This window comes from Bombus vancouverensis, chromosome 16 (genome assembly GCF_051014615.1).
Source record: "Bombus vancouverensis nearcticus chromosome 16, iyBomVanc1_principal, whole genome shotgun sequence".
Lineage (NCBI taxonomy): Eukaryota > Metazoa > Arthropoda > Insecta > Hymenoptera > Apidae > Bombus > Bombus vancouverensis.
Window position 1 is genome coordinate 4,242,177 of NC_134926.1, and position 26,504 is coordinate 4,268,680.

Below are 26,504 nucleotides of genomic sequence, written 5' to 3' on the forward strand. Positions count from 1 at the left end.
TATACATGTCGGAGATGAAAGGAAAGCCGAAGCCTTTCCTTGGAAATTTTGGGAACATCCTCTAGTACCTTAGCCTAGATTTTATTATAGTTGTAATTGCTTAAGATTTGTAATAAGCGAGATTGGGTTCGAGGTGACAATCGGTCGCTGAACGTAGCCACGGTCACGGGATGGATGTTTTATCTAACGGAGGTCTGGAGTGGTTGTATGTGTTTTCCGAGAAATGTGGTTGTGGCGGCATGCGGCCTCGAGAGCGGGCCTAGCCACGTGTGATGTTGTCTCACGTGGAGGTGCCGATGCAATGGGACATACATTGTATTAGTAATCAAAACTCCAGGCAGAAACTGCCTAGCAACGGCGTTTGGAACTTTCTCGATGCTTCCAACGAGTGTGCCTAGCAACGGCGTTTGGAACCTTCTCGATGCTTCCAAACGGGTATAGAAAACAAAATGCAATTGTACAGGGAGAAAAATCTCCACGAGGCTGGCATTCTTGCGATTGCCTTGGAGAGTGATACATCGAGCATTTTCGACGCTCGCATTTGCGTCTAAGTTGGTTTCGCTTAGTAAGGAGTTATCCCGGTGACCGTGGATTCGTTTGAACTCAAACATTGCTAATAGTATTATTTAATTTAATTATTCGTAGATCGTATTATTCATTAGGCTTAGTGTTTGTTAGACTTATTATTAGTTGTACTTATTATTTGTTAAGCTTAGTGATAGACCTGTATATACGTGTAAATAAAATCTCGGCTTTGTGAAACGATGGCTAGTCCACATGAAGAGTCGTCGCGCGCCCAAAATTCGAATCCTGATCCGACATATATTTCATCGTTTATTCCAACAACTTATAACGAAGGCAGTTACGCTGTTACGTATGTACGAGATGAATGAGTGACTGATCTGCGGGTGTGTATACCCGGTGGAAGGATGTTGACCGTTCGAAGGATGTAAAATCAGTACTGTCTTGGGAGACGATGCTGTCTCGGAGGAAAGCTAAGGATGGGTGTGTCTAGCGCACGGGACCATCGAATTTGTTGGTGACGATTTTAGTTAGGAGAGTGAGGGAGTAGGCTTCGTTGTTAATTGGTTAAACGAAGGGTCTTAACCGCCCTCGAGAGAAAGTGGTTAGTGGGAGGAAAGTTGCAGCGTACGTGAGAAAAACTAACTTTCCCTTGTCCAGCCGTGGTAGACAATAGTCTTTAGAAATTCTTCGGAAATAGACGTTTGTTTGGTTTGAAGGACCTTTACTAGGAAATCTATGAGATTTATGGAAGGTACTTGAGATTGTTGAGGGTACGCAGTGAGTATCCGAAGACATCTGGTTGCCATCTTGCCCGCGGTGTGTGGCCTCGGCTAGGGTAGAGTGTTACGCGACGTAACACTGTTAATACAGTGTTACATTCATTAAACCACCTCTGTTATCCTAACCGAAACAGGGGAACGACTATTTCGCGGCGTCGATTAACATAATCGTAGCGAGAATTTACGCCTCTCGCTGACGCGTTCTTCTAGCGACCCCGTCTCTCCGCGAATGGTCCTAACAAGTCTCCTTTGTACGTTGTCCCTGAATCTGTATTTCACGAGCATTTAAATAGCAGCGTCGCTTTAATTTGCAATTGAAAATAGGTCAGCTTTTGTGAGAATATAGTTGAAAATAATCCAGCTAACGTATATGATACTTTAAGTGCCATTTTAAGCACGCGATATTGCTATGGTATTTTCGCTTTTTCACAAAACGACGAACATGGAATTTAATACAAGTCTCTGATATATTGATCATGCGAAATAATTATTTTCGTTTCAATATGCCCGCCAATATCAGCCCACCAAAGTCAAATATCAAACAAACAGATTTTTATGTTCAACTTGATATTTTATGAGAAATATTTTTCATTTCAGGGCACTCAAATCCAATTTCATGTTTAGCCGTGACACAGCATTCGCAATATCTACTGACAGGCTCTGAAGACACTTCGATTATAGTATGGGATATGAAAGAGCTGACCTTGAAGTTAAGAATCCAAGAACACATTGCCCCAGTTCTGTGCTTGACGTCCGCGCTCAAGAATTCAGTGATTGTCAGGTTCATAGTTTTATCGTGTAGTAATAATAAGATATCAAAAACGCTTTCTTCCATAATCTTGATTAAAAAAGGTAACCGGAAAAATGGGAAAAGATTTCAATCTTCTCCGAGTACTTCTTATTTGTATTAATTATAGATTGTTCTATAAGTTATTTCGTTTCGTATTTATCAACTAACGCTAAACCTTCCGCTTTCCATTAGCGGTGGCGAAGACTCGAGAATAATCGTCACCAGTCTCCTAACCGGCGATGTTCTCATCAAAGTGGACCACCACAGAGGGCCAGTAAAATCCATTCGCGTCGATTCTGCGGGAGAAATTCTGGTTTCCGGTTCTTCCGACTGTACCATCTGCTTATGGTGTCTAGAAAGATTCACATTGTTAAAAAGCATCGTTTTACCATCCGCCGTGACTGTGCTCGACGTATCGGCCGATTCGGTGTTCCTATTGGCAGCCTGCGAAGATCAGAAATTATATTTGAGATCTTTGGCCACGGGAACTGAGGTCCACACGTTGAGAGGTCATCAAGGTGAAGTGAAAAGTATCTGCTTGGCGAAAGATTGCAGAAGAGCCATTGCTGGAGGAGCGAAGGGAAAGGTTTCCGTTTTCGATATGCACAGTGGACGATTGACGAGAACGTTGCTGGCGAATCCTTCGGCGGATGTTACCGCCGTCAAGGTAAATTATAGATTTTGTATTTATGACTTTATATTAATAAAAAAAGGTAGAATGGAAAATGAGTAAACATTTATTGAAATTGGAATTAATCGTCGTAGCAAATTACCTTTTCTATTTGCATGTTAAATTACAAGTAGTGAAAGATCAAAATTAATCTTTCATATATAATATAATTTTTCAATTCAACTTTTTGCGAAAAGGTGACGGAGAAGGACGACTTCCTGATAACAGCTTCCGGAGATCGAGTGGCTTACTGGAGTTTCCGTGGCGAGGAGATACACGCTAAACCCGCGAAATTCGTGAAGGAGGTATCGTTGCACCCACACACTGCTCCCATATCTTGTTTGGATATATCCAGGGACGGAGCAATGGCAGTTACCGGTGGAGTCGATTCTCTCGTAAATCTGTGGCAATTGAATACTCACGAATTGCTTTCCACTTTCGAAGGACATATCGCTAGCGTCATCTGCATTGCATTCTCAGCTTCTGGTTTATTTGTTGCTTCTGGTAGGTCTGTAGATAAAATACAGTAGAGCCTCCCATACGTATACGTATATGGCAGATTTTATAACAAAAATTTCATTTATTTACCTTGTTTGTATGCTTTTTTCGCAATACTAGTTTTGCAAATACTACCATAACTTTGTATTGCCTTTAATACCGAAGAAACCCATTTCTTTTTTCAATCAAAATACAATAAAGTACAATAGTTCAATAACCAAGTACCAAAGCATGAAATTGATAGAATACAGTAACAGGAAATTAAATTGGAAACAGGTTCTGAGGACAAAACAGTTCGTGTATGGGGTCTGACCTTAGGTTTGCTGGTATCGACATTTAGACACCAGGCACCTGTTACTGCAGTCACATCTATGTTTGACGGCCGAAGAATAGTGAGTTCTGATAGAGCTGGTACAATCCGAGTTTGGGCAGCTGATACCGGCACCCTAATCCAATCAGTATGTGGGCCTGGTCGCTGTTTCACTGTTTCTTCCGATATGAGATATGATACAGTGGCTGTAATTAATAAATTGAGATACTGTTTGTTCGACCAATCGTGGGAAGACGTAGTCGCTAAGAGAGACATCAACAGGAGTCGTAAATTCTCGTTACGATTATAACAATCGACACCACGACTCGATCGATCCGCTGATTTCCGTTGAGATAATAGGGGTGATTGAGTTTGTATAACACTGTGATTCACAGAATTATAAATTATATATTTCCAACACATAGATTATACTGATGAGCATAGATAGATAGATAATCACTTATCGCACGAAGATAAGGTAAATATTGTAATATCGGAATATATTAAAGGTGTAATTTTGTCCGATTAATTATAATTTATTAATAATGGATTGAAAATACAGATATTAGTTAGACAGAGAAACGATGTTTGATTAACAGGAAAACTAAATGCAACGCTCGTATTTACATCAAATAACTTGACAACTATTTGGTAACTCTCTCTCTCTCTCTCTCTCACTAGCAACTCTAACACTCGACAACACTCGCAACTCAATTCTAACGACTCTATGCTTCGACGTCTCGATCAACTCTGACCCTCGCCAATGCATTCCTGCTCGATCCTGCACACACACACACACACACACACACACACACACACACACACTTTTAGGCTCACATACTCTGGCCTCTCGACTGCCACTCCTTAAAATATAAAACCGTATATAGGCGCTCTTGGATGTAAACAAACCACAAAAAGATGGCGTACACGGTGTTTTCTAATTCAGCCGATCTCCAATCAAAGCTATTCTACGATATTACAATATGTACGTTAGAGCAGGGCTCTTATAATTGGATTTAATGTATTAGTGGACGTAGCACTATAAGATATTTAGGTGAGGAAATGTATGCTCGACAATACCGAGACAGACTCTCGCGTTATGCTTAGACTGCCCCGATAGGCGTTAGAGTTAGACTTAGTAGTTGACTTTTCCAACGATGTAGAAGAAGTGAAGTTGAGCGACGATGCTGTGTTGGATGAAAGCTAGTGATGGGTGTGTCTAGCGCACGGGATCATCAGATTTGTTCACGCCATTTTAGGTCAGGAAGCGAGGGCAGTATACATTGCCTCGCATTGGACAGACGAAGGTTGGTGGACTAGGAAGAGTCTTAACCCCGCCCTCTATAGAAAGTTGCTAGTAGGAAGCATCGTACGTGAGAAAAACTAACTTTACCGTGTCAAGCCGTAGTAAACAATAGTCTTTGGAAACTGATTTAGAAAAGACATTTGTTGGGTCTGAAGGACCTTAGCAGGCAAGTGACTCGAGTTTATGACGGGTGCTTAAGGCTATTGAGGGTACGCCGTACGGAAGAGACGGACATCTGGTGTCCAGTCTTTTATAATACCAATACAGTCGCCTTGTTTCAATTTTTCCTACAATGATCGTTATTTGAATAATTTATTAACAATAATAATTATAATTATAATAAATTAGCAATTGCGATGTTTTTAGATTTAATTGTCTTCCTCCTTTCTAAATTTCAGATACGCGGTATGCGGAACAGGAGACAATCAATTAAGAATAGTAAGTTTAGGTGTTGGTCCTGAAGAAAAGTACCAAGTGTCGCATTCTCAAGAAATTACTTGTCTAGTAGTTACTCCAGATTCTCAGTCACTGATTACGGGCTCGAGAGACATGAGTTTGAAGGTTTGGCAGCTCGCTGGCGGCAAATTATCTCAGGTTTATACATGTTATAATAATAACTTTAAATTCCTATATTTAATTTAAAAAAATCTTTGGAAATGATTATTTAATTGAATTAAGAAAAGCCATTTATTTATTTATGATTATTCGCGCCAGCAAAACTTTTTGCTGCACCGAGGACAGAGATAATAAAATGTCATTAGAAGCTGAAATTGAAATGTTATTTTTTCCCCAGGTGTACCAGACTAAAGCGATACTTTGTTAGAAACTAAACGGACTAAATCCTAGTCGTCGTACTTTCTTCTTTTTTCCACTGTCTTTCTAAGTAACAGGGAAGAAAAATAGTAAGTAGGAAAAAAAAAACACGAAAGGAAAACGTCTCTAAGGTAAAGCTCTAAATTACAAATTTCTCGTGTCTGACGCAATAAACATAAATATATATATATATATATATATATATATATATATATATATATATATATATAAATATAGGTACACATATTTATATCATTATTAGAGGAGAAATAAATTAACTTTACTTATTTTCATCCCCCATTCCCAACCTTTTTAGGGATCATTTTTAACAAAGATTATAAATAAATTACTTCGATGTACCTTACTTGTATCTGACGAAATTATTGTCTTTTATAAGTGAACAATAAGAATCAACCATTTTTTGTGCAGAAAAGATGTTTGTATTTATCAGTTTAATTATTAAATTTCATTTAAACAGAAAATATTTTGGTCCTTGTAAATAATTACCCTCTAGTACAAGAGTTGCGGCTAATAGTAATTTAAAATTAGTTTTTCAGTTGTTTTTGATAATAATCCGAAACGATTTGCCATGCTTTTGGCACCATGAATCCTTCTGGTGGATTTTCCCCGGATTTTGCTAAATCTGAAATAACGGTATATTAATGTTTATTAGTACTGTTTTTTTTTATTATTATTTGGATGTTTCATAGAAATGTTTTTATATAAATCTTGTATTTATTCTAATGCGATATTTCGTATTTTTAATGCAATTTACATTTATAGTTGGCAATTTAATTCATTTTTTTTTTTTAGATTTTTTAAAATAAGAAGTGAAATAAGAAATTGTTTTTTAAAATAATTTCATTGCTAATGATTCATTTCTAATGATTTCATTAATAAAATAGGCAAGATAGGATATACAAATTAATTACAGGAAGATTTAGAAGAAAAAGAAAAGAAACAGGTACATGAAAAAAATATAACTCACTTCGCATTTTAGTTCCTGATACGATAACAAAATCTTGCGATCGTTCCCGCTAGAAGAAAGCCATTTTTTTTTTTTCTATTGTCGTAAGCTGCCACTCTAAACGGTATGATTTTGAGATTCTGAAGACCCGGTGCCATCGACAGTACCCTCGAGCCGTGCGTTCCATCGTACAGATTTCCTAATTTTACAATTAAAGCGACCGCTGATTTATCACGATAATGAAATATCAGAATTCCTTCGATATAACAATAAAATTACTTCGCCCAATAAATCAAGAATAAAAGCGTACGATTTTTAATTTTTTATGCGAGTAATCTTAGGAATCAAGGGACAAGTGAAATTCGTCTTATCAGAATATTACCGTCCGGGGTTTTAGATTTGTCAGGATGCGGCAAACCCGCGGGATCGCGACCAACGATGAAGAAATTTGCCCCAGCCATCATTCTTCCTTTGGCGTGCCATTGCACCTAAAATAAAAATCGCAAATTTTAAACAATTCTCAAATTTAAAATATTTATATCTCTTCGAAATACTACGCTTCTCTTATTCCATCAATTTTAATTGTTGATTAATTTTTTGGGGAAATAAATAATACCTCTGTAGGGCCAGCATAAAGCATCGGGCTTGGAAAAATAGCGAGGATGGTGTCTTCGTGCAATACACCCTCCTCGAGAACACTTTCGTGTTGGTTTATCCGAACTGATAATGGTATGTCGTCTTCTTTCGTCCATCCTCCCAGAGGATGCAGTAGAAGAACTGGTTTCTTACAACCACGTTTCTCCACGAGGTGTCTTCTCGTATCCTGGTATTAATTTGAATAATAATTACATTAAAAGAGAAGAAGAATAGGAATTTTTGCGCAGGAAAAAGTAAATGTCGTAATTGATTGGATTTATTGGACTTTCTTTAACCCTCAACTAGGTTCTTATCAAAATAATGGAAACTTAATTAATTTTGCTTCGTATCGAACCTCCTTTAAAGCAAATAATTTTATCTTTTATATTATACTTGAAATTTGTTGTTTTCGATGAGAACTAACCTGCATTAAGAGTGCGTGGCCATTGTGAATCGGATTTCTCAACTGGAAGGCGAAAACAGCATCCGCTTCCATTTCTCTGCACTTTTTACGAATTTCGTTTGGCGTGAGCCTGTACTTGTCGAGACCATCGTTCCACTTAATCCTTTCCAGAACTTCTAATTCTCCTCCAACCAGCCAATCACCCGATTCGTGGATCATTCTGACGTAAGGATGTCCAAGGTCGTTTGTACCAAATTCTCTGCTACACCTGTTGCAATGTTTCCGATTTATTTTCACATAAGAGGAGACTAACTACTAACTAGAAATAATAATTTACTGAAAAAACATAATCGAACCTTTCTTCTTTTCGGTGAGCGAAAAATTCTGGTCTCCTCAGAATTGCGATATCTTGACCGTTGTACTTCAAGGTCAGTGCCGGTGCTGTAGTATAGCTTTCCTTCTGCTCTGTGCTAACCGGAAGCACGATAGGTATCGATTGATTAATCACGTCCCCATTTTGTTTGATAGTTTTGAAGTGTTGACACTTGAAAATAACACACACACACGCACATTTTATTTGTTATCTCGTTAGAAAAATCTATCTCTATTCTACAACTTTTTACCTTTACAAACTTAGTGTTTCATAATTAATATCGTCCAAAGATAGAACTCGTTTCTCTATGCTTAAATCTCATGCAATTCGTTAATCAAATTTTAATTACGCACCTGCAAATATTGGTACTCCCTCATGAAACCTGTGAGCGGAGCAGCCCAACCTTCAGCGAGTACTTGAACCCATTGTAAGTCAACCTTACTGATGTTGATACCTTAAATTGAGCATATTGATTTGAGGAATTAGGCAATTATCAAGTACTATATATCAAATGGAAATTGTTTACATAAAAGTTTATCTCTTTGTCAATTGGAAACATCAATTTGGAAAAGAACTTTCTCTATCTTATCTGTGTGTATCGTAGCAATTTATGAATATTTGATGTTTCGCATGTGAATTATTTTAGCCGGAAATGTTTGCGTGCCACAACATTCTATGACACCTCCAAATCTTTATATTTTCGTAATTTCGTAAGCAAATTACATGATGTCAGAAATAAAGAACCATCCACGTGTTCTTCAGCCACAGCGTAGTAGCCACTTGCTTGTCCAATCAACAAAAGACAAGAAAAAGTGGAATTATTTTGCAAACGAAAATACAGAATTAAAAAAATACAGAATTAAGTGAGAAAACATTTGCAACGTACTCGGAAGATTCTCCGCCTCTTTTCTCGCCTCCTCTATCTTCCTCTCCTCGACGAACAGTTCCTGAACCTGCTCTCGAGTCTTGGGAAGAATTCCCTGGGTCCTCAACAACTCGATCACCATTCTCGTCGAGGTCTGCAAATTATGAAATTCCGTATCCACGATGAGATCAGGAGTTTTGGGCGTTTCATATTCCTGGCCGATGCCTGTGAAGCTTTTAATCATCCCTTTTCTAGCTTTCTCGTAGAGGCCTTTCACGTCTCTGGCTTCGCACGTCTGCACGGAAGCTTTCACGAAGATCTCGAAGAACTTCAAGTTAAAATCTTCGTGTATCTTCCTCACCAGCCTTCTGTCCGCCTCGAAGGGCGAAACGAAGCTGCAAATGGTGATCACACCGCAATCAGAGAACAATTTTGCTACTTCAGCAGCTCTTCGCACGTTCTCTTCGCGATCTTCTTTCGAGAAGCCCAGGTCCCGGTTTAATCCGTGACGAAGATTATCGCCGTCCAGGCTGTAGGCTGGCAGTCCCTGCAAAAGCAAGTTTATATGATCCTGAAGCGTTAAAAATTATGGTCCGATCGAGAGTCTGGCAATTTGCAAGTTTCGAGATATGGCAATTTGAGAATTTCGAACTTTAGAGCAAAAAGTTTACTTGAGAAACCAGGTAATTTTCCAGCTCGAACGAGATGGTCGTCTTGCCAGCACCGGACAGCCCTGTCAACCAAATCGTACAGCCACAAAATCCTTTGAATTTTCCATAGGCTTCCCCTCGTCTCTCCCTCAACACTTGGTGTAATTGTTTGATCACATTCGTCGCGAGAACCTGCAAATATTTCAACGCGGGACGTTTCAAAGCGACGTATCTTTTATTTGCTGTTTGAAATTTTCAAGTAAATTAGGAGATCAATACACTTTATCCGATTTAGAGTCATCGAAATATTACTGAAAATAATTAATTCGACGGTTGATTATTTTACATACGACTGGATAAATCATTAAAAATGCGTGTGTTATTATACCCGATTATTCTTCTGTGTATTTCGATTTTCCATCGAAGATTTCGTGTATATCCCCATTATACCCCATTATTATTGTTATTTCATATACTTTTATATAATAATAATTATTATTATTGTTACTAGACTATCGTTAAAAGAAGTTAAAAGATTATACGTATCAACGTATAATTACGTGTATTAATCATGTCTACATCGCTTAAAGTAGATTAGGCAACTTAGGCTATTGATTCAAATACGAAAGTGCTACAAACGATTTTAGAAATCACCGATTCACGTGTGGGTTTCACGTTCATTTTTCTTCGCAAATGAAGAAAAAGAGAACGCGTGAAGAATAATTGGTGACTAGTTTCGCAATAATGTAATTAGCATATTTTCGTAAAGTATGTTGAAAAAATGTTTCGAAATCCTGCTGCTGACCGAGCAATAAAAAACAGGGCAAATAGGTTCGGAATATCTGTAAATGATTTAATTGCTAGAAATATCATTTTATTTAATTTTTATTTATTTAATGTCAATGCGAACGCGACGATACAAATGCAATATATTCGATGTACAAATTATTTTGTTTCTCAAGGAAAGGGAATAGCTTTGTGATCTATTTCTTGCTATTAATTTTTCTCATAATTAATTTGGGATGTTGCAATGAAAATTATGTTTGTTATATTTATGATTCAATGAGAGAAGATTAGATTTCAATTATTCGAACTATATATAGTTCACGTTTATCCTAATTGCTTCAACGACTGTATTCTTGACAGAGCACCGTTAAATTCCTTGTTATCTACGTACCAGTAATCTTATTCATCATACTAATCACGTTTATGCACTGTACATATGTCCTATGAAAAGTGAATTATCTAATGAAAATAAATATTATGTTTTATATATGTTTATAACATATATGGTATAATTAATAAATTATGTTATAATTATATTATAAATTATTATATAATTACATTATAAATTATTATATAATTATATTATAAATTATTATATAACTATATTATAATATTGTCACGCACGCGCCACAAAGTAGACTAAAACTACCAATAGCGCGAGTGGGCGTTCCAATTTGAAATTTAAATAAATTTTAATAATTTGTATAGAAACCAAATTCGAACCTCGCAAGCCCGACGGAATAATCCGTCACATGATGACCCTTCCCCCCCCCCCCACGATAGACCTAAATATAAATAAGCGTAGCGACATAAAAGAAGCGAAATAATTCCTTAATTTTACAGTAGTTAATTCTTCAGTTTTGTATGACTTTTTTTTTCATGTGACTTCTTGATAAAGCAAAACTCAGGAGTCTATATTCATATAACGCTTCTTTCTTTCTATTTTGAAGTGAAGATAGAATATGCTGACTAAGCGTTGCGGGGAAAAAGCTGTTAAATATTGTTTATTCCTTAATTCGTTCCCTTAAAACGATGCACAAATTGTGAATATTAGAGGCAATCCCAATTGCTCAGCAATAATCTAAATCTAAATACGAATAACTCGAAGAGCAAGATCTAACGTAGACTCACGCGATTAGTTTTCCCATCGCATCCTTTGACTTCATTTTTCTGATCCATTGTTGTCCAAAAAGCTCCTCTTCTATTACTGCTATATATATATATATAGTATTATTCGAATTCAACACGATATTAAAATCAAGTGAAACACCAAACTTTCGTTCAGTAATCTCTTGGAAATGTAACGAATTAACGATAACGACTCGCGTGGGTGTACTGAGTACCTGGTGATACGTGTTCTTTCATATATCATCGGTAACACGTATTGCTCGTGAGAGGGGAGAAACGACACATTCATACTCTCTTGTTCTCCCGTTGCTTTTTTTCTTCCACGACCCTGAATAAAGGAAAAACTCGTGCCGCTGGAAAAACTCGAGGACAGCGAAATTTCTCGTTTCGTAATTGAAATAGTTCAATGATGTCGGCGTCTAATTTTCAGTAGTCAGCGATGTCTAGAAGACAACTTGTCGGTTATCATAGAGAAAAGAATGAAAGTTATATAATGAGTAGAAATTATTCCGATTTATATTTGGATACCAATAATTGTCGTCAATAAAACATATATGGTATAATTAATAAATTATGTTATAATTATATTATAAATTATTATATAATTACATTATAAATTATTATATAATTATATTATAAATTATTATATAACTATATTATAATATTGTCACGCACGCGCCACAAAGTAGACTAAAACTACCAATAGCGCGAGTGGGCGTTCCAATTTGAAATTTAAATAAATTTTAATAATTTGTATAGAAACCAAATTCGTATCTCACAACCCCGACGGAATAACCCGTCACATGATGACCCCCCTGCCCCACGATAGACCTAAATTTAAATAAGCGTAGCGACATAAAAGAAGCGAAATAATTCCTTAATTTTACAGTAGTTAATTCTTCAGTTTTGTATGACTTTTTTTTTTCATGTGACTTCTTGATAAAGCAAAACTCAGGAGTCTATATTCATATAACGCTTCTTTCTTTCTATTTTGAAGTGAAGATAGAATATGCTGACTAAGCGTTGCGGGCAAAAAGCTGTTAAATATTGTTTATTCCTTAATTCGTTCCCTTAAAACGATGCACAAATTGTAAATATTAGAGGCAATCCCAATTGCTCAGCAATAATCTAAATCTAAATACGAATAACTCGAAGAGCAAGATCTAACGAAGACTCACGGGATTAGTTTTCCCATCGCATCCTTTGACTTCATTTTTCTGATCCATTGTTGTCCAAAAAGCTCCTCTTCTATTACTGCTATATATATATATAGTATTATTCGAATTCAACACGATATTAAAATCAAGTGAAACACCAAACTTTCGTTCAGTAATCTCTTGGAAATGTAACGAATTAACGATAACGACTCGCGTGGGTGTACTGAGTACCTGGTGATACGTGTTCTTTCATATATCCTCGGTAACACGTATTGCTCGTGAGAGGGGAGAAACGACACATTCATATTCTCTTGTTCTCCCGTTGCTTTTTTTCTTTCACGACCCTGAATAAAGGAAAAGCTCGTGCCGCTGGAAAAACTCGAGGACAGCGAAATTTCTCGTTTCGTAATTGAAATAGTTCAATGATGTCGGCGTCTAATTTTCAGTAGTCAGCGATGTCTAGAAGACAACTTGTAGGTTATCATAGAGAAAAGAATGAGAGTTATATAATGAGTTGAAATTATTCCGATTTATATTGGGATACCCATAATTGTCGTCAATAACACATAAGGTCACAGTGTCTCTCGTCTTTGTTCGTCAACAAGTGGGGAACAAAGTTGCCCACAAGTTTGTAAGTTTTTTGAACAAGTTTGACGATTCACGACGCGATGCATTTGAGATTCTATCGAAGCTGGACCTGATCATTCCGACGAATTCTTCGTATTTCATTGTGCTAAATCGTGCAACATTGTTGTTACGAGACAAGCAACAGGTCCGGACGTTTATTGAGTTTAGAAATATTCTATTCATGTTATAATATACTCTATTCATGTTAGAAATATTCTGATTCGGTGTAAACGCCGTGCCAGCGTTTATCGAGATTGATAGGGATCGCAACGAATTGGCCATACAACTTTGTTATGAAACAATAATTATTAAATTGTTACAAAGTTTCCCTTTATTTTATGAATATGAGAGAAACAAATTTATTAGTTTTAGGTTATTTGCAATAGCTAGCAGAAAGATTTTGAATACGTTACGAACGTACTATAGCTTCGAATCTTGTTCCTATTCCAGGTATTGTGGAATATTGATATTCCACGATTGGGCGTTGTTACACGTATAATTCGTGGCAGATTGTAGCAATTACAGTTTTCTTTCATGGCTGTTCTGGGAACTAGATTGTGTGGTTACTTGCAGTGTGCGTTTTATGGTTCACATTAGTGCAAATTTAAAACTCAGTTAATATCTCATATACATGATACTATATACACTGTATATATTAAACTTTGTACTCACCTTTACGAGATTATATCTATTAGAATTTACGTAATGCCTTTAACAAATAAGCCAAGCAAGGGCGATGTCTATCTACTGGGGTTATTAATTAAGAAGACTTCTAAGTAGATTTTTTTCCAGTTACCATACTTTTTAATCTTCTTTAAATTTTTTACTTCATTAGTATCGATGATATCCTTCGTGAAAAAGTATAAAGTTGCTTAAAACTTGAATTAAACATCGGAAATAAATTTCTCTTTTTTATATCGATTACTGAAAAACCACAACAATCAAGGTACCACAAGTAGCCAGCAGCATCGATCATCTTAGAAATAATTATATAATGCAATAAAAATGAGATTATTTATTATAAAATAATTATATCAAACGTACTTAAAAAGAGTCTCCATAAATTAGAATAATTTAACAGCATTGTCTTGTTATTTACCTTTTCGCTGCCCAATCCCACAAAAATTCACGAAAAAACTCTAAAAATCGAAGCCGCAAAAAATTTTCGAACGTTCCTAGAAATGACCCCACTTTTGTCGACGAAATTTTGTCGAAATCTCAATTTCTCAAACTCCTGGATAATGACGTCATTTCCAAAAATTCCAAAAAGTTTCGTATGTCTCTTATGCTATTTTATTCTTCTTAGTACTTATTATATAGTTACCATATACTTACCTTAATACTTATCTTAATACTTGCCGATTTTCTCAAATTTTTTCGTTATTCCTTATAAACTTGTTTCTTAGACTAGTGATAATTGAAAAGGATTTAAGGATCGTGAATGGAAGGATTTTAAACGATTAAACGTTTTATTCATTTGCAAAATAAGGTTAGGTCTTATTTAATTCAATTTAGAAATTTACGATAATTGTACAGTTTTACAATGAATTCATAGTTTTCTGTATAATACATAAATTGTATAATCTACCCCATACATATACATAACAAAATTAGTCAAAATCTGCAACTTTTCATGTCATTCTTTTAGGCAATGTTACTTTGTAACGCATCTAACTGGGAACGAACTTCACAGTTGCGTATACTTCTATATGATATCTGTAATTCTTTTTCTAAATTTATCCGTGTTTATTGAAAAAGTGCTCGTTGTTCGACTATTTATTTCGTATTAAATGCATAAACTAAAACGTCACAGAAGTTGAGTCTCGTAACTTCATTTTTCTTAGGCTTTTTCAAGTTTTGATGGTTGCCCGTATTAAAAATCTGTCCAGAAAATGGCGGTTGTTCTTAGCCGGTGGGGGGGGGGGGCTCACAAGCGGCAAATGGGCGCAGTCGATTTCGAAATTCGATTTCGTTGTCCAACCGTGAAATCATAACAACCCTACTCATGCGAAAGTGACAACGAAAAATGAATGCGTGCTCGTGGTGCACTGGTGCTTCGCATTTACTAAATAAAACAGTCTATAGCTTAATCTTTTAACAATAAGTTTTTCTTGAATTTAAATAATTGTCTTCGATACAAAATGTTGCCAGTTGGGCCTGCGACTTAATATTTCCTGAATTATCATCTGCAATCTTGTTTAGATTTCTAGAAGTTTTGAAAAGTATAAATTGAATTTCAGATATTAATCTAATTCAATACTCTAAGTTGCGTTTTTTAATTCTGAATCGTAGATTAGATTAAGCTACTTCCGTAACTGGTCCTATAAAAAGAAGAAGGAAAATTAACTTTATTAAAATAAATGCATATTCTATGTGGGAAACGGAAGGTTTGACGAAAAAAATATTGTAAAATATTGTAATGTAGCTGATCCGAGAATGGAGGAAGAGGGTTCAATTCGATTCAGCTTTTTGAATCTTCGCGCACTTCTACGAGCAGTGTGATTCAGCGTTCCATGGGCACCAATCCACGTACTTTCTCCCTAAAAAAAACTCAAAATCAAAGGTAATAGCAAGTAACAGTAAATATTATATATATGTACATAATATTATAAACAAGAATATAATGCGAAAATAAAATTATATAAGATAAATTAAATGTTTTAAACAATTTAATGTCATGGAGAAGGAAAAGATGAAGATGGAAATAAAACTAGATAACCAGTTAATGATAACTTCAAGTCGATGAAGAAAGCTTTCGTTTAGAGTTGGTATTTGTTGAATCAGTTGAATGTAAAGACGTTATTTACGCTAAGAAAGTTGGATCTGTTGTTATTGTTTTATCAATATATTTAAATACGTAATGTCGACGAAATCCTCCGTCGATTTGCGAGCAGAACTCGCTGAATTAGTGAAAAGGAAAGCAGAAATAGCTGTGAGTACTGAAGCAATTGTCAAACTGTGCCTCTTGTAATGTATTTCTATTTTCTTATTAATTATATATTTGGTATAATTGAGATTATTGTTATTGTCACGAGATAGAACAATTTTATTTACACCCAATTACCACCTTAAACTTCTGCAATAAATTGTTTGTATTGTCTTTTAGATATTGTTAGGTTATGTCGACCTCTGATTTTTTCGTGTTAATAATTAATGCTTTTACTTTCTGGTTTACTTATATTCCTAAACTATCACTAATGTAAAATATTAATTGCTTGTGAATTTCTAATTCAATTTTTAAAATGTACCTAACCCCAATAGTTAATTTTCATGTTAGTGAGTATATTCATTATTTGTATTTAGTATGATTTGGCACATTATATGTTTTTGTTTATTTATCTGATCTATTGAAAAATAGAATAATAATTCTTTTATTTTATTTCATCTTTTGTTTAGTATTAAAGAAAATCTCTTTTGCTTGTGTAATATAACATACTTCTGTATTATTTAATAAACTTGCATATTACTGATACTTCTACCATTAAATATATCTTTTAATGTTGTATAAAATAGTTCACACTGTGTTATATTAAAATATGAATAATGCTAATGTTTTTGTTTAATGTTTTAAATCATATTTGTAATAACATATCGATTTCCTTGTTAACATTATATAATATATTAAGAAAAGATTTATCTAAATAGTAAATTAATGTTTTAAGTTTCTCATTCTTACCTATGTTACAGAAATATATTGAACATGATTTAAATGAAAATAAAATAATATAGTTATCGCGATTGTTGCGTAAATTGTTATCTTAACACGAAAGAGAAGCAAAACTCAAATAAAATTTATATAAGCGTAATTACTATCTTTTTTGGAACATTAATATTACACTTTTTAAATTAAATATTAATATTAATTTGTTTTGTGTCTTTCATAAGATATTAAAATTTTACAGGATACTCTTGCCAATTTAGAACGCCAAATCTATGCATTTGAAGGTAGTTATTTGGAAGACACACAATTGTATGGTAATATAATACGTGGCTGGGACAGATATTTAGCCAGTAATAAAAATACTAACAGTAAAGCAGATAAACGAAATAGGAAATTCAAAGAAGCTGAAAGACTATTCTCAAAATCTTCTATTACCTCTATGGCTGTTAGTAATCAATATTTTATTTTATATAATGTTATACTTTGTCAAAATAGACAGAAATGTATTGTTCAAATTATTAATAAGAGAAAATTCTTGAAAAGCTATAGTATCTTAATAAAAGTATATATTTGTACACAGAAGCTATTACGTTTAATTTCAGTATTATAAAAATATGAGCTATAAAGAGAAACTAATCGCACGGGCATTTTTAAATATTTATATCGAATGTACTGTTGTTAAATCAAAAGTATTACATTTTTACAGGCAGTCAGTGGACTTGTTGAAAACACCCAGGAAAAAAGTAAGGACCTCAATGGATATTCCTGAGATAGTTAATTCTTTAAAGAAAAAAAAAAGAGTACAACTTATTTTTCATCCTATCCCTCCTTCCAACTTTTCTTTTTATCCTCTCCTTGATAATAATTCTTCTTAGTTTTTAAGTTATCCTTGATTGTATTTCTTTTTCTTTTCAATGTATTGGTCAGACTGTCTTCCAAAAAAAAGAAAAAAAAAAGCGCAATAAATATCGATTGTTGCAAAGTGCAGTTTATTGCACTAACGAAGAAAGAAAATTCAAAAGATATTCATTGTTGCTTCTAATTTTTGTGGAGTAACTTTTTTTTCTTGTGTATTTAAATTACGAATAAATTTTAGTTCATTTTCTTGATCTATTTTGATAATAATTCATTTTTGAACTTTTCGAAAGTAACTTTTTGTCATACGCACTTTACGTATTGATTTTTCTCTGTCTGTTTTCATCTACATTCATCTTTTTTCTGTATCTAATTATAAATAAATTTAATGTCTATTTCTCTTACCTGTTTCGAAGTTTTATAAAAAGTTATTCCTCGATTTAACAATTCTATCTGCTACCATTGTCTTGTTCTCCGTGTATGTCAGTAGTAAACTTGTAATTTGCTTTTCTCGTACATGTCGAAAGTGTAGAAGAACGTTAGCTTGAGCATTGTTATCTTTATTTTCTATATTTATCTTTTCTCTGTATCTAAGCTTCAAATAAATCCGTGTTTTCTGTATTAATGTGGGTATAACAGAAACATTTCTTTTATACTCTCAATATACAAGATAATTTTTAAAAGTAATTGTTCACAGTAATGCTTATGAAATCGATCAAAATATGGTAAAGTAACAATTATTTACATTTAAAGCGTGTTGTTTCTTTCACTTTTATGAAAACATCTGGTATATTTATACTCTCATATTACATACTTGCTATATTTGCTTCTAGATAGTCAATTTTTTAAAGTCGCAGAATGTTAAAGAATTAAAAAATGTATGTTTTGATCGATTAAACAATTTTACACTTTAATTTTATCTTATCGTCTTATTGTTAGTTTCTAGTTTTATTGGTATTTTAATGTTTCCTTGTTAGTGCTATAACTCTAGTGAATGTTAATTGCGATTCAATCTTATGACTTGTATGATACATATGAACGTTATATGAACGAAGAGTATTGGCACTATAAATATCAATGGTAGTATAAGTGTGAAATTATAGTGCAGAACGATTCTTTAAATAGAAAACATGAAATAAAGATTTATTTCAAAAATAGTTAAAGAAATAATAGTAACATATAAATTAGAAATCCTATATCCTCGATGTGACTCAGATATTATAAGTTACTATTACTACTACTACTACTACTACTACTACTACTACTACTATTACTACTACTACTACTACTACTACTACTACTACTACTACTATTACTACTACTATTACTACTACTACTACCACATTTGTGTCTTCCAAATGTACCAATACTCTCTCTCACGCGAATTTCTCGATCTTTCCAATAGTTTAATCGATCAAGCGAAGGTATATTTTCATTAAACGTCACTCACGGTTAAACAATCCTTGACTGATTAATTGTTTGACGAATAATCGGTCAATCTGCATCTGGATAAACCATGCACAACTGTCGATCGAGTAATCGACTAATTAATTCTTCAGTTCGGCCGATCGTGCCACGTGCCGATCGGGGATCGCGGTTTTCCCATTATAAACTTGATTCCAGTTGACCGGTACAGTGAATCGGAGTCGCAGATCGGCAACAGCGGTAGCGAGGACAATTGCAGCCTCGTAAATTCTCATGGAACAGCTGCCAATAGCGGCAATAGCAACGGTAATAAGGAGTCGTCCGGGAAAAACCACTCTGTAACTGGCCAGTATAGCCAGAATGGATCTATCGCCTCTTCAACCGAGATTGCTAGACAATTTGCGAACGGGCACGCGAGCAATGGCAGCCTGGAGCACGTCTCCTTGAAGGAGAACACTGGAAAAGAGCCTTCGAAAAATAAGTCTGGGAACAGCGCGAAAAAGAATAGCAACAAGAGGTCCAGAAATAGGTAGAATAACCTCGAGCCGGTGTAATCTCTGGATAGTTCACGCGAGGATTATCAATGGAACATTTCTTCCTTCTATTCTCATTCGATTCTGTCGATATACCAGATCTCACTGTTTTATACAATAAGTGCACCACGGAATACTGACTTCTTATGGGAGAGTTACAGGCTTATCGTTAACGAATAAGAGCATTAGGATTAGTAAGTGAATAACAGTTTGGGTAACGAAGGGTGTCGTTTTACCATCCGGATAGGATTTCTATTTCTGTTTCCATAAAGACTATGATTGTAAGCCAACGTATATAGTATTGTACAAAGATAAATTTCAGGTTTAGAGATGAAATGATATCAATCGTCGTCTTATTCGGTTAGTTGAACAGTATGTATTACGCTTAAGAGATAATGTAGAATTATGAAATCTTTAGTTCTTACTTGAGATTTTATTCCTTGTAATTCCGTGTTTCACGACAAATATCAAATCTGTTACCATTAGTTAAGCTCAGTCAAATTTTGTCATCTCCACTATTTAAGCGTTATAAGAGATCCTAATATTTTCTGTCCCAATTTTAACGATCCGATAGTTTGTTTTATAGAAGATTTGTATTAGAAATAGTTGGTACATTTTGTTACTTTTATAATATATAAGGTTCCTCGAATGATTTTAATACGTATATAAAAAAATAGCATAATATTTGTAGCTGTAGTGAAAATAAAACTAATAATTGCACAAAGAAATGAAGTTGGATAATCAGAGTATTATTTGTAATCGCGTCATGTTAATTTAAAGGTTCAAACTGTTTGTTTATTTTTCTAAGTCAATTTTATTTTTGATGATACTTTACGTAATATATGTTTATCTATCCTCTGCAAAATATGATTATTCATACTTGTAAAATTAAAATTTTAACAGATAGTATAAAAAAATTGACAAATATTTTTTGTAACCACTGTATTTAAATAAAGCATTATTAATAAAGGATTTGAAAGTACCTAATTGAATCATAGACCTGTAGCGTAAATTTTCATTTTATTTTTTTCGACACATTTTTTTTTATAATTTTAATTAATCAACGCTATATATTCTTATTTGTAAAATTACAAATTTCTATGTTCGTTTATTAATTAATTATTTATTTATAAATTCTTATACAACGAAGTATTTTTCTATATTTTTACTTTTTAAGTCTTGAAACGTCCATTTTCATTACCATTTATTATATTTTTCTTCCTTTTTATACATTCAGAATATTTGCAAATATTAAGAATATTCCATCGTAATTAAGTAGAATTAAACAAAGGAAATGAACGCTTCGAAATTTTATCCTTATCAAATCAAGTATAAAATATCGTTTTAGTACAATTTAGATAAAATGTATATACATTACTCGTTGGAAAATTTTTATCATTTTATCCGTTACTTTCGGGTTCTTTTTTAAATGCCTATCGAACAAAGAAAAAAAAACAATAATTTTCAACATGAATTTTTCTCAAGTATTTTAAAGTATTGTTTCTCGTTAGCAGCAGGATAACACAGCAGGATAAAAACTAGATACAAATTTTTATTCGCAGAACATTCGATTTACCTTTAATGAGGATTGGAAATAACGGTTACCGGTAGAAATGCTTTCAAATTACTATCTTTTTTCACGTTCTTTGGGGGTTCGTTTCTGGTTACGACTGCGTTGAAGCCATTATGATCATCAGCCGTGTAAGTGACTGTTCGAATTGAACCATCCGCTTCTACCACAGAATATTCACCCTTTACCGTGTCACCGTCTCTCTCTTCCCACGCTGACTTAGAATCGCCGGTATATCCATCCAGGACGCCATAATTAAACGAGTATCTTGGATGAGCCTGCAGAAAAATGAGATTCTATGTGAATAAATAGAATTATACTTCTTGCGTAAATAAGATTATACTTCCTACATAGTACTAAAACTTCTTATCCTGAAATAAAAAGGTTTTTTATTTTATAATATCACAAGCTTGTATGGCAGTTATACAGAAAAGGGCACATTTTACCGAGTCCAATGATAGTTAAATATGTTACATTATAGAGGACAACATTCAGAATAACTTTTGCCTATACATGTTACCACCGCTTGGCCTTCGTTTCCGAGATATTCATGGAAATCTTTAATTAAATTTAGTTTCCGTTATATTTCACCCTGGCATATAGCTGGCCAAATTTTTACACAGCCCAACGTTAGCACGACTTAATTTTTATTCCATACGATTTTGTAAGTGTATCATAAATTCCAGTGTTGATAACCATAAACTCAGTGTTGATCTTGACAACATATTTCAAGCTGATTGAAATCGGCGATGCGTGTCTTTCTCTGTATAATTATCGTTTTTATCGTAATTCAAACAAACCTATTATAAATAACGTTGCTAAAAGTGTCCTTTACAAATTACCGTGAATTCTGCTTCTTTTTCATTTTTTGTATCGGTCGCGACAACAGCAGACGCCGTTTTAAAAATCGGTGGCGCAACGTATACCAATGATGACGTCTTCGGCAATGGTCTGTACGAGATCGGAGTGGAAACTTTCACATAAGTCGGAAGTATTGGTTCTACTTTGCCTCCGATTGATTTAAGGGCGCACGCCACTGGCACTGCTGCCCCACTCGCGGAGATTGCATCGATTGGCGCACAAGGAAATCTTCTAAATATCAAACAACCGTTTCATTATATAAGATGATTCTAAAGCTTGATGAACTGCTAGCGGTAGTAATGAAAGTTTGTAAAACTGTAATGGATTATGAAATCTTACTGTTGTAGGACACCAGCGATGATCAGCTTCAGAAAACAACACAAAATCACGATCTGTAAGAGAAAGTAGCAAATTGGAAAGGAAAATTTGAACAGAAAAAATAGGAACATCTAAATATCTTCGTTATTTGCGTATATATGAAAAAGTTTCTTAGATAAAAGGAGTACGAAGGTTCGACGAAGTAAATATAATGCCAAAGAAAAAAGTTTTCTCACGATTACTTTTAAAAATTCTTTTTTAAGTATTCATATGTTTCATTTTTATATTCGTATGGTAATGCGATATTATAATGTAAAACGAATTATAAAAATTCAAATTCAAATTCGATATGGCACGTTTCTTCACATTGTCCGATTGATCTCAAGTTTTACACAAGTACACAGAGAAAACAAATTCGTTGGTCGAAAGATAAGATGTATTCTAATATACATACATAATATATGCGGGAGCGCTAAGGAGTTTAGAAAAGTTTAGAAAAATATCTTGGAAGTATAAATATGCGCGAAGTTGCAGCGAAGACACCCAAGAATCGAACTATCTACCACGCATGCGCAGATTAGATTTTCATTGCACAATGTCTACTGCAGTTTTAAGGAGTGCCGCTATTCACATTCAGTGGTTCTCGAGTAACGTTTTGAAATAAAAAACAACCTAAATCCTAAACCTTCGAAACGATTGACTAGATGACTAATAAATCAAAAAAGCAATGTAAATGTTCCTTTAACTATAAGAACGCATATCATAGGTCGAAAGAAGTCGAGTCGAACGTGGGAATTGATATTTATATACGTTTCTTGCCAATTGTGAACCGCTACATTAAGCAACCGTACTTTCAACTAGCAATCGCGGAGCCACGAAATAAAAAGTGACCGATACATTTATAAAGATTTATGGAATCGAGTCTTTTTAAGGTAGAGAAATGCATTAAGATTACATAAGTGCGTCAAAAATTCCTTTTTTATACTCTATTATAATCGTTATTGTGATTTCTTTTTTTTAAATTTGATAAACCAACTTTTTTTATATCTTTTTATAAAAATATTTGTACATATTCCTTTAAAATGTTTTCTGCGCATCTCTTCTCAAATTTAAATTTGATTAACATAAATTATTCGAAATATAATATGTAAAAAGTTTTATCGAAATAATTTAGTACTTAATATCTATTTTTTTTTTAAATTAATTGTATAAATAGTAATCTTCATTTTACCTTGTCGGTAACACTTTTTGAAAACTGCGACTGCATGTTTAGGGAACTATAAAATCAGCGTTGTGTAATGAAATTTGCACCAGAGATATACTTCTTAGATTTCTTCCTGATTTCCCATTAAAGATTATCAATAAATCACATTTTTCTTTTTTTCGAAGAAAAAATATTTTTGATAATTAATTAATTACATACACATAGAGTCTTCTCAAATATTTGCAAATATTTGTACATGTGTATGCACTTATGAATAGAACTTAAACGAAATTTTAAGGTCTACTAAACTTTCACGGCGGTCCTTCAAAGAATAGAACATCAGCATCCAGCTCATCTTTATATACGGCTTATACAAGGTGTTAACAATGTTAAACGATTCTTTTCGATACAAAAGTATTTGGTATAATTTTCAATAATTGAAACAATACTTTCAAACAAATTTTGCCTTTTATTTAATTACAGATACAATAATTGAATTGTTTTAATCACTCTATATACACGAGAATTTTTATCTATATTGTTCCTATCTTTATGTAAATAAGAAAAAAAATCTAGACAACATTAATAGGGAAAATGAAATTAGAAATTTTGCATGATTTATTCTTTATTATGTACAAAATATAATAAATGAGAATTATAGATACTATAATTCTTATAATTTATTCTTATAATTTAATTATGTATATGATTAAATTATTTCAAACACCCGGTATGTACGAGAACGTTCACTTACATTGTTTGGGTCTCTCTTGATACAAGGGATGCGCAACATGCATCCGTGGGAACGTCATCACCTGTTGAAACTGATGTTCTTAAACTACCAATGCAATAGCGATAAAATATTTACGATCAATATAATAAATAAAATAAATATAATAAATAAAATATTTACATATTATTTTATATGTTTATCTTTACTCTTAAATATCTATTAATATTCAAGTTTGTACTTATAACTCGTTATTCGAATTGCATAGGATAAAAATTTTTATTTTTTTTAGAAAATAGATTTTCTTTTTCTAAAAAAGGCGATTTTTTACGATTATTTACGTAATGTCAAACTTCAAATTAAATAACATTTCTTAAAATTAAATAACTTCCTTCAAATATGTTTGATAATTAGATAATTCCCATTTACATTCTGGAAATAATTTTGTATTATAAAATACCAAAGACAATATGACATAAAATTTTTAGAAAAATTTCGATGTTTCTTAATTCTCAAGTATTTTTTATATTTTTAAAAACACCATGTGCTTCACAAATTTAAAAGAATTTTCTGTATATCAGAAATCTTATAAATTTTTATATTTTTTATTATTTACCAGAAATCAGATTAGCGAAGTCAGAAGTTAGATTAAAAAGATGATTAAGGAATGTAGGAAAAATTTATTTATTCAATCTCTTTTGATAATTCTTCTACTTTCTGTCGTGCAGCATCAAGTTGCTCTTGAGTTATAGTTGGTTCTAGGCCATACTTTTTTTCTTCTTCTAAAATATACTCCAAGTTTTTAGCCTTTTGAGTGAAAAATGTCTTTTGCTGTTCTTTTAATTCAGCTTTAAATGCATTTAATTTCTGCTGAATAATACCATCGCAGTAATTTTTGGTCAGTTGCCTTAGTGCATTTTTTCTCGACACTGGGCCAGGAACTCTATAATCAGTTAAAAGTTAAAGAATGCATATAATAAACAATTTATTATATACAAAAGTATACAATATCATACTCTGGTTGAGATACATAAATAAGATTCAAACGTTCAAGAAGCCATTCAAATCGTCTATAATCCCATCTTCGCAAATGTGCAAGAAACTTCTTTCTTTTATCAATTAATTCTTTTAGAAATACTTTGGTTTTTACATTTTTCGGATGCTCTTCTATATATTTTTGAAGATATTGTATTTCACTAGTCATTGCAGCAACTGAAACAATTTATTTTATTTAAATATATAACTGGGAAACAACTAGAAATTTTTATAAAATTGTATGTAGTAAATTATATATAAATCAAAATTAACATTAATACTTTTCAGAAATTTATAAAATAAAAGTATACGTACTTCTAACTTCTATGGAACCTCGATCACAAACATGCCTCTTCACAAGTCCTATCACTCTTTCTCTTTCTAGATTTTTAAATTCTTTTTTTGATTGAAAATCCAAACTGAACATTTTCTTTACAATTTCATCTGCACTGCGTTAATAATTGAACAATGATCAATTGTCTGTATTAGTTGGACTTTTATTTTGAATAAGACACAAAAGATAGGCATAACTAAAGAATATATATTTTTTAGGATACAAGAACTTTAATGAATGTAGTTTTTATTCATCTTTGTGGGATAACAAATTATCTTCTATATAGAACAATACAAATGTATAGTTATTACTTACTCTTGTAACTCTTTCGAATTCTGGTAATAGGTTTTAATATCTGTAGGTTTTACAGATACTTTTACTCCCAAATCACCGGTTTGTCGTGGATCTATGCTCGGGATTTTGACTGGCCGTGTCCACTTAATTTTATAATCGTCGACGGTTTGAGCCATTCCACGGCTCAAATAACCTCCAAACATATATGCATTGTTCACTCTTGTACTTAGTAATTTACAGCAGTTTATTAACGAATTCATATTTATTTATAAACTAGGTATTACAAACAGTCAAATTAACTATAAATTATAAGTTAATAAATATAAGATATACAATTGGTCAAATATTGTCATTACAGACTATACGCAAATAGAACACACATTGCGCATGAACATGACCAT

General features: G+C 33.3%; 5 protein-coding genes and 1 long non-coding RNA gene across 7 annotated transcripts; 2 read left to right on the forward strand and 4 right to left on the reverse strand.

Annotated features, from left to right (window-relative positions):
• Positions 1-1,793: 1,793 nt before the first annotated feature.
• LOC117154544 (uncharacterized) lies at positions 1,794-4,044 on the forward strand. 2 transcript variants are annotated; one of them, XM_076625416.1, is made up of 4 exons: positions 1,794-2,085; positions 2,287-2,761; positions 2,962-3,268; positions 3,539-4,044. In XM_076625416.1, exons 1-4 carry the CDS (start codon positions 1,994-1,996, stop codon positions 3,880-3,882), a joined length of 1,218 nt encoding a protein of 405 aa, XP_076481531.1. In that variant the 5' UTR covers positions 1,794-1,993; the 3' UTR covers positions 3,883-4,044. The 2 variants fall into 2 exon arrangements, with proteins under 2 accessions (XP_076481531.1, XP_076481532.1); XM_076625417.1 differs by having other exon boundaries at positions 1,812-2,085; positions 2,962-3,159; positions 3,539-3,692.
• Positions 2,811-3,594, reverse strand: LOC143303738 (uncharacterized). The gene is made up of 2 exons (XR_013060340.1): positions 3,353-3,594; positions 2,811-3,274 (listed from the first exon to the last, which is right to left on the reverse strand). It is a non-coding gene; the product is annotated as an uncharacterized LOC143303738 (long non-coding RNA).
• Positions 4,045-6,124: 2,080 nt separating the features above from the next.
• LOC117154512 (bifunctional 3'-phosphoadenosine 5'-phosphosulfate synthase 2-like) lies at positions 6,125-12,893 on the reverse strand. The gene is made up of 10 exons (XM_076625415.1): positions 12,678-12,893; positions 9,607-9,777; positions 8,957-9,482; positions 8,424-8,524; positions 8,054-8,241; positions 7,719-7,965; positions 7,275-7,481; positions 7,041-7,146; positions 6,680-6,857; positions 6,125-6,334 (listed from the first exon to the last, which is right to left on the reverse strand). Exons 1-9 carry the CDS (start codon positions 12,723-12,725, stop codon positions 6,688-6,690), a joined length of 1,764 nt encoding a protein of 587 aa, XP_076481530.1. The 5' UTR covers positions 12,726-12,893; the 3' UTR covers positions 6,125-6,334; positions 6,680-6,687.
• Positions 12,894-16,026: 3,133 nt separating this feature from the next.
• Positions 16,027-20,691, forward strand: Eaf6 (chromatin modification-related protein EAF6/MEAF6). The gene is made up of 4 exons (XM_033329511.2): positions 16,027-16,215; positions 17,186-17,389; positions 17,651-17,687; positions 19,423-20,691. Exons 1-4 carry the CDS (start codon positions 16,144-16,146, stop codon positions 19,755-19,757), a joined length of 648 nt encoding a protein of 215 aa, XP_033185402.1. The 5' UTR covers positions 16,027-16,143; the 3' UTR covers positions 19,758-20,691.
• Positions 20,692-20,852: 161 nt separating this feature from the next.
• Positions 20,853-24,036, reverse strand: LOC117154510 (uncharacterized). Its single transcript, XM_033329563.2, has 4 exons — positions 23,738-24,036; positions 22,528-22,580; positions 22,170-22,419; positions 20,853-21,605 (listed from the first exon to the last, which is right to left on the reverse strand). Exons 1-4 carry the CDS (start codon positions 23,771-23,773, stop codon positions 21,336-21,338), a joined length of 609 nt encoding a protein of 202 aa, XP_033185454.1. The 5' UTR covers positions 23,774-24,036; the 3' UTR covers positions 20,853-21,335.
• A 1,064-nt stretch (positions 24,037-25,100) lies between these two features.
• On the reverse strand, positions 25,101-26,502 carry bonsai (28S ribosomal protein S15, mitochondrial). The gene is made up of 4 exons (XM_033329559.2): positions 26,125-26,502; positions 25,791-25,924; positions 25,457-25,652; positions 25,101-25,383 (listed from the first exon to the last, which is right to left on the reverse strand). Exons 1-4 carry the CDS (start codon positions 26,361-26,363, stop codon positions 25,125-25,127), a joined length of 828 nt encoding a protein of 275 aa, XP_033185450.1. The 5' UTR covers positions 26,364-26,502; the 3' UTR covers positions 25,101-25,124.
• Positions 26,503-26,504: the final 2 nt, after the last annotated feature.